Source organism: Panicum virgatum, chromosome 2N (assembly GCF_016808335.1).
Source record: "Panicum virgatum strain AP13 chromosome 2N, P.virgatum_v5, whole genome shotgun sequence".
In the NCBI taxonomy this organism is placed as follows: Eukaryota; Viridiplantae; Streptophyta; class Magnoliopsida; order Poales; family Poaceae; genus Panicum; species Panicum virgatum.
The window spans coordinates 18,392,125-18,400,108 of NC_053146.1; the positions used below are offsets into that span (position 1 = coordinate 18,392,125).

Genomic DNA, 7,984 nt, shown 5'->3' on the forward strand with positions numbered 1-7,984 from the left:
AAAGTTCATGCTACCAAAGTTGGAGGTTATTGAGCTATCTTCCATCTGGTGGAGTTTCATATTTGGACATATGGATTTGGAGATACATAATTATTAGGCTTGCTGTCCTGATTTCTAGGCAGATTCAAAGTTCTGTTTTCAATTGCAGTTTTGACCATCTTAAGGCCATAATAAAAATAAGGGTCCTGCATGAAAGTTTTAGATATTTCTCTATAGATTCCAATAATGTATTTTTTGCTAGCATATCTTTTATAGATTAAAAGATACAAAAAAAAAGAAACAGCATTGCTGTAGTTGGCTTAGGCCTCTTTTGCTTTTTGGGTGGGATGTTGGATTGGGAGAGCACATAGGAGCGCTTTACTTATCATAAAACTGATTGGCATAATTTATTGTCTGATCTTGTATTGTCAAAACAGGTGGTAGTGCCCCGGATAGTGCCTAAAGTGGCCAATCCCTTCATTGGAGGCAAGTAAACGTAGCGGTGGTGGCTACACGCTTTAACTTGTTATTTATTCTACCTCCACATTAAAAATTCAGAACCACAACTAATACAATATGATCTATTTGACCTTATTTAATGAGTATGTTATATCTTCTCATGAATTCGATGGATAATCTATAATTCTTTATCTATGGCCTGATGATGCCTTTGGTGGTGGATGGAATGATGTTTATTCTCTACCAAGAGAGATGCTTATGGAGATATATATGGTTTACCTTTTTCTTTATATGGCATTTGCATTGCATCTCATTCATTGCATTGGCATATGGAGTTATGTTGCGAATCTATGGTTCCGACCATACCGGTACAGCATCGTTTATTGGGCATAATGATGCAGCTTCATATCTTGTTGGGGTATGAAGGCAGGTGACATGGCATTGCTTTTGCATTATGATTTTGGGATGTGAGGTGTATGCCTTGGAGTATGGCTTTGGGAGATATTGGTAAGAAGTGATACTTACCTAATTAAGGATTGGTGGTGGTTAATCTCATCCTTTATGCGGTTGTGTTATTTAATTCATTATATCTTATTGTTCCTCTTTGGTCCACCTGTAATGGAAATTTTAAATTGATGCTTAATAAAGCAATTTACTTGCTGAGATCTCGCATCTCACACCCTCTTTTATCTTTCTAGGTACTTGAGTGGCTTTTTGGCTTGAAGGGTGGGAAGTAGCAGCACACGTCACACACTCATGCAATCCTTAGTGTTAAAACCCGTGCTGTAATATAAATAGTGCTAGATTTTGTTTAAACTTGACTTTAGACTTGAAGATCTTGTTAGTTGTTCCTAGCCTCTGGTGGTGTTTATCTACTTTTTAGGTTGTTTTATCTTGCTAGTGTGCTTGCTTAATCATATATCATGTTATGTTATTGCTTTCGCTTGAACTCAAACCAGGGGGTGTTACAATAAGTGAATTGCCTACCTCTTCCCATTAGCTTAAGCTTTTGGCAGTGCCACCGGTGCTCGGCGGTGGTAGGGTAGCTGGTTCTAGTAGCGCCATGACCTTTGGCCCGCATAAATGACTAACTTTTTGTCTGATGAAGCACTAGGTAAATGGTGGTAGTCCTTGCTAGGAGGATCAGATCGAAGAACTTGTGTGGCCATGACTATGTACTCCATTGTAGGTCGTCATGTCTAGTGTATAATGTACTACTCACTATTATATATGTTTTGTGTCCGGTGTGTAATATATAATGAACCACGAGTAGTGCCCGGTATTCCGGACTTTCGCCCTTTCGCGCCATGATCGCGACTCGGAGTTCACCATTTTGATTTCATCTGCTTTTACCCGTGCCCGGCGCCGAATGTTCTCCTTCTCCACCAGACACTGACACCGGAGACTGGAGCCCGATGCACTCACGCACACGCAGGCCAACTTGCGCGGCTGCACCGCGGCCCGCGCGAGCATTTGCTGCCTTGGCGCTAGCACTAGCGCTCTAGCAGTCTGCAAGTAGTTCTAGTTTTATGTTCTGTCATTTTAGTTTGTAATATTGATATTATTATTCATGAATCACATATATTCTTAGAATTTATATCTTCTTTTTAATTACCATCACAAATAAAAAATAGTTGATCTAAAGGGCCCGTAGTGTCGGGCTCGCCACGGGACCTTTGAAATCTATGAGCCGGCACTGGGGACGACGATGATTGGGTGGAAAATGAGATGTTGGCACTGCTGGACGTGGCGGTGAAGTAGTGGGCGGCGCTGTACCAGAAGAGCAACAGGAGGTTGTTCGTCTTCAAGGAGATCTCGCCTATCTACAGGGAGCAGATGGCTTGCTTGAAGCTAAAAGGTGATCGGCGGAGGAAAAAAAAAAGAAATGAAGAGGTATGTTCATAACAAGTGGGAGGTGGGTAATTATTTGAAAAAACATACACCTCTTCCCCCCAGCCAAAGAAAGCAGACGGAGAGTGTAAGGAACATGGCCCCATTAGGCCATAGTTTGTGATTTTGGTGATTGTGTGACAATATGATCATAGGACTAACAAGCATATCAAGTGAATCATCTTATATCCAAGGATGAAGTACAAAGCCTAGCAAAGCAAGAAATGAAGAAAGAACTAAAGAAATGTCGAACTGGATGAGTTCAACAGAAGATAGTCGACCAATTGAACCAACAAAACCAAAATATAACGGGTCGGTGCATAGTCGGTGCATTGGGAGTTGCTACTGCGAGAAGCCCAGTAGCACGGTTTGAACCGATGCTACTAGAAGACATGTGTCGGGGCATTGCTGAGGCGACATGGTGATGAAGTGAAGAAGTCACAGAGGCACCGATTAAACCAATGGTCGGTGTCAGAGCATTAGTGCTGGCATTGCCCAGAGAGCATGTCAAGCAGCAGAAGAACAAGCTTTCAGGACCAGTTAAATCATCGCCTGGTCGGTGCAACCGTCTGTGCATCCACATCAGCAGCAGATGGCTGTTAGAAGTCCAACGGCTACTATCTGAGCTTAGTGTGACCGGTCAAACCGACGCAAACGACCGGTTTAACTGACGCTCACTAACAGCATAATGGCTAGCAACGGCTCCACTTAGTTGTTAGGCTATACATACACCTCACCCTGAGTCATTTGAGATGGTTGGAGTTGAGAGAAGTCACGTACATCATGAAGAACACCTCCAAGCCACAAGAGTGCCAATTGATCACATCTATAGGTTTAGCACAAGCTTTGTGTTAGTGCTAGGATTAGCTTATGAGAGAGTGTGAAAGCAAGGTGTTGCTACCTTGTGCATTAGTTCTAGAGTGAACCAAACGTGTATCCACGGTGTGCCAGCTCCTTGGAGTCTTGGAAACTCACCGGCAAGTTTTCGACCTTCTGGCTTGGTGTGGAGCAGCGACGATAGCTTTGTGCGGGAACGTGGAGACCCCCATCCTTTGTGGAGAAGCTCCTTAGTGGAAAGTGAGATCAAGGTGATCGGAAACTTGACGTGAGCCTTGATGGTCTAGCCTTTGTGGCAAGTCAAGGGATCCTCGAAGAGACTTAGTGGCCGAGAAGCGATACTCTTGTTGAGTGCTTCAACAATATGGACTAGGGGTGACTTAGGCCTACCGATATCATGGGATAAATCCTTATATAAAGCATTTGCTTCTCTTCATCTCTTCATTTATGTTTTTGCATTTTTTTACTTGCAATTTGTGTGCCTTTACTTTCGTAGAGTAACATAAAACTGGGATTGGCTATATGTTGCAAAACTTATTTTGTTATGAGGGTTTCACACTAGTTATACATCTAGATAGTATGTTTTAGTTTATGTTTTGTGCAAACTAGATTGTGCCATAGGTTAAAGTTTTAAGATTACCCAATTCACCCCCTCCCTCTCGTAGGCTACAAGCACGGATTCTTTTCATAGAGTTGCTATGAAATTGAACTACACAAAAGCTCCTTTTTTACCAGATCCTAGTGGGAAAATTACCTTTGGTTAGCTTTTGACTTTTTAGAAGAAAATCAGGATAGGAAGCCAAACCAAACACATGACTTGGTATGCGAAAGGAAGAGAGCCCACTGTACAGCCAAAAGAGAGCTAAAGCTTGCACTCTGGGTTGCTCCATATTTATAGGAATCATCATGGATTTAGCGAAATTGATTTTCAGGCAAGTGGAAGAGGAGAATCCTTTCAGTGGTAATTTAATTCAATGGAAATGAACTTTTAATGGAAGTACTGCAATAGCTGGAAATGAAATTCGCTCTTATTCATCTAAATGGATAAATGTTGGATGGTTCACAGGAAATAACCTGGTGGACTTCGAATTTCGAGCCCATGGGGATACTTGGAACCTTTTTGTAGTTAGTAGCTGATCCTAAAAATTATACCGGTTGTTAAGCTATTTCAACAAGATCTTAAACTTTCAAAATGTTCGAATCCTTTGGAGAAAAGAAAGGTTCCATATGACTCTTCAGAACAAACAATTGAAACCTATACTTGCAGTGGCGGATTTAGGGGGGTGCGGGGGGGGGGGGGGGGGGGGCTCGAGCCCCCCTAGTGCCCTGGGATCCATGGATCCCCCCCTCAGCCCCCCCCCCCCTCCAAATTTTAGATGCCATGGCTGAGGAATGAGGGGCTCAAGGTTGAAGACGACCACCATCTCCGTTGTTGGGCCAGCCAGAGCAAAAGGCCCACCCATTTTTAGTTTTGGCCCAAATTGTTGAAGCCCAATTCCAGCACCGAGAGCCCACCCGATCAACCGGCCATCCATTCCCTCTCCATTCAAAAGGAAATTCCATTCCCCAATCAACCGGCCAAATACCTAGCTCTACCTCTGCAGGCTCGTCGCGGAGGGGTGAGCGGCGGCGCGGAACGCTGCGGCACCGGCGTGGAAGCAGGCGCACGGCACGAGCGAGCGCAAGGCATGCGGCGCGCGCGGGCGCAAGGTGCGGCCGCGTGTGCGCGTGGGCCGTGTGGCCGAGGAGCAGAGCCGCTGAGCCTGGGGGCTGGGGCGCCGAGCGCCTTGCGCTCTGGCCTGCGCAGCTGCGCGGCTGGCCGGCGGAGCCCTGCAGGCTGCAGCAGGCGTGCAGCAGGCTGCACAGCCATTCAGCCAAGCCAATTAGCCAAAGCTGGGATCCTTTGAAGAAATTCAAGAAAGGTAAATGCCTAAATGGAGTCTGACATTTACGCCTGCTGCATCTATTTTTTTATATGTATGTCAATGATTCAATCGTTCAATTATTAATCCATTCATTATCAATAATGCCTAGAATTGCAAGATGTCGAAGAGGACACTGCTCACCTATTTTTCAAGCAGTAGCAGTAGTACTCCTCTAGAGACTAATGATAACACAAGACAACCAAAAATGCCCAGAGTAGAGTTTCGATGCTCGGATATCATTAGTGATCCTGGACTACGCAAACCAATTGATGATTATCCATCTGAGATTAGAGATCAAGTTAAGAGGGCATATGTTTTGAGGGGTCCAACTCAACAAGCTCTTGGTTTTACATATCCTCGTCAATGGCAAAGTGGTGAATGGAGATCTTTTCAGCACCATTGGTTTGGGAAATATGATTGGTTGGAGTATAGTGAAGCAAAGGATGCAGCATTTTGCTTTTATTGTTATCTCTTCTTTCAGCCGGGAAAGCCTGAAAAAATTGGTAGTAATGTCTTTGCAAAGATTGGTTACGAGCAATGGAAAAAGGCTTTGGAAAAATTTGATAAACATGCTGCTTCTCAATCTCATTGCAATTCAAGGTCGAACTGTGATGACTTTATGAATCAAAGGACAAGTGTGGCTAGAAAATTTGAAAAGCACACTGAGGAAGAAAGTCGATACAAGATTCGCTTAACATCTTCTATAGATGTTGCAAGATTTCTCATAATGCAAGCTGATGCTTTCCGTGGACATGATGAGTCATCTACTTCCCTCAACAAGGGTACATATAGAGAGATGATTGATTGGTACAAAGACAAGGTTGAAACAGTGAAAGATGCATATAATAATGGGTATAAAAATTGTCAAATGTTATCGCCAGATATACAGAAGGATATTACAAAAGCTTGTGCAGAGGAAGTCACGGCCGTGATTTTGGATGAGATTCATGGTAGGAAATTCTCAGTGCTTATTGATGAGTCTCAAGATGTTTCTATAAAGGAGCAAATGGCTATGATTCTAAGGTTTGTAAATGATGAAGGAAAGGTGATGGAAAGGTTTCTTGGACTAAAACACATTGAGAAATGTACATCAGTTGCATTGAAAGAAGCTTTGCTCAGCATGATTTCTAGCCACAAGTTAAGCATCTCTAAGCTTCATGGGCAGGGTTATGATGGTGCTTCCAATATGAGAGGTGAATTTAATGGTGTCCAGAAATTGATTCATGATGAAAATCCATATGCCTTCTATGTGCATTGCTTTGCCCATCAATTGCAATTAGTGGTTGTCGCTGTTTCAACTTCAACTCCAGCTATTGCAGATTTTTTTAACTATGTTCCTTTGATAGTCAATACGGTGGGTGCATCATGTATGAGAAAGGATGTATTGCTCGCAAAACATCATGATAAATTGTTAGAAAAGGTAGAGAATTGTGAGATTGCCACTGGAAGAGGTTTGAACCAAGAAAGTAGTCTTGCTAGGCCTGGAGATACTAGATGGGGCTCACATCTTAAAACATTGCTTCGTATTTTGGTAATGTGGGAGGCTATCTTGGAGGTGCTTGAGATTGTGAAGAAAGATTCCATTAAACCAACATGTAATGGTGGTGCCTTTGGTTTAATTGGTAAAATGAAAACCTTTGATTTTGTGTTCATCCTGCATTTGATGATAGAGTTATTGAGCATTACAGATAATCTGTCACGTGCTTTGCAAAGAAAGGATCAAGATATTGTTGAAGCAATGCATTTGATCATGGGTGTGAAAGAACGCTTGCAGGATACAAGAGACAATGGATGGGAGCCTTTATTCAAAAGAGTGAAGTCCTTCTATGATAAAAATCAGATTAAAGTGCCAAATATGGATAAGGAAGTCAATGCAAGAGGGACATCTACACGTAGAAGGCAAAAAGGTAACAAATATGCATTTCTACCATGTTGAGATTTTTCTTGCGGCCATCGATGCCATTTTGACAGAGATGAATCATCGATTTAGTGAGGTTAGTTCAGAGTTGTTAGTGTGCATGGCCGCACTTAATCCAAGGAACTCCTTCTCTAGCTTTGATGTGGATAAATTAGTGAGACTAGCTGAAATATATGCTGAAGATTTCGATGTCGGCCATATTTTGCTGTTACCAAGTGAACTTAAAGAATTCCACGTCCATGTTAGAAACAACAAAGAATTTCTTGGATGCACAGAACTTTCAAAGGTTGCTGAAATTATGGTCAAGACCAAAATGAATACATCTTATCCATTGGTTTATCGGCTCATTGAACTAACACTGATACTTCCGGTGGCAACTGCTTCAGTTGAGAGGGTCTTTTCAGCTATGTCTCTTATAAAGACAGATTTGTGCAACAAAATGGGGGATGAATGGCTCAATGATTTGATGATATGCTATGTCGAGAAGGAAATATTTAGAAGCATCACTAATGAAAAAATCATACAACGGTTTGAAGCCATGAAAAAACGTCGTATGCTACTGACTCAAAAGAATATAGTGGTATGCTTAAATCTCTTCTAATTTCATAGTTTTGTGAAGATATTATTTACCTTGTCACTAATTTTATTTTGCTTTCTGCAGGTTGCTGCTAATGAAGAAGCATAATGGAGTAGTGCTGTAATGGAGATCACATCATCTTTTGGTTTCATAGTTTCATAGTTTGGTATGGATAAAAAACCAGATTTGTCTTTCTGCTCAAGATTAACTGGTTAGTGCTCACGATTTTAGACTAATATATTGTTGATAGGGTATGTTAAGGTTCTAAAAAAAATTCCTTTAAACTTCAGCCCCCCCCCCCCCCCCCCCTATTTTTATTTCCTGGCTCCGCCGCTGTATACTTGCCAAATTTCTTCAAAATGACTTGCTTCAAGTGGGTTTTAAGGGATTTCTATTATT

General features: G+C 42.1%; 1 protein-coding gene across 1 annotated transcript; it reads left to right on the plus strand.

The window, feature by feature from the left end:
- The first annotated feature begins 5,004 nt into the window (after nucleotides 1-5,004).
- Nucleotides 5,005-7,851, plus strand: LOC120662464 (zinc finger MYM-type protein 1-like). The gene is made up of 4 exons (XM_039941607.1): nucleotides 5,005-5,087; nucleotides 5,200-6,963; nucleotides 6,998-7,588; nucleotides 7,670-7,851. The coding sequence occupies exons 2-4, from the start codon at nucleotides 5,209-5,211 to the stop codon at nucleotides 7,691-7,693; spliced, it is 2,370 nt and encodes a 789-aa protein (XP_039797541.1). The 5' UTR covers nucleotides 5,005-5,087; nucleotides 5,200-5,208; the 3' UTR covers nucleotides 7,694-7,851.
- Nucleotides 7,852-7,984: the final 133 nt, after the last annotated feature.

What these genes read in the sequence shown, in the direction of transcription:
- LOC120662464 (XM_039941607.1), top strand. Translation starts at nt 5,209, where the DNA reads ATGTCGAAGAGGACACTGCTCACCTATTTTTCAAGCAGTAGCAGTAGT. An exon ending in ATATGGATAAGGAAGTCAAT is followed by an intron (nt 6,964 to 6,997) that starts GCAAGAGGGACA and finishes GAAGGCAAAAAG; the next exon opens with GTAACAAATATGCATTTCTA. An exon ending in TGACTCAAAAGAATATAGTG is followed by an intron (nt 7,589 to 7,669) that starts GTATGCTTAAAT and finishes TGCTTTCTGCAG; the next exon opens with GTTGCTGCTAATGAAGAAGC.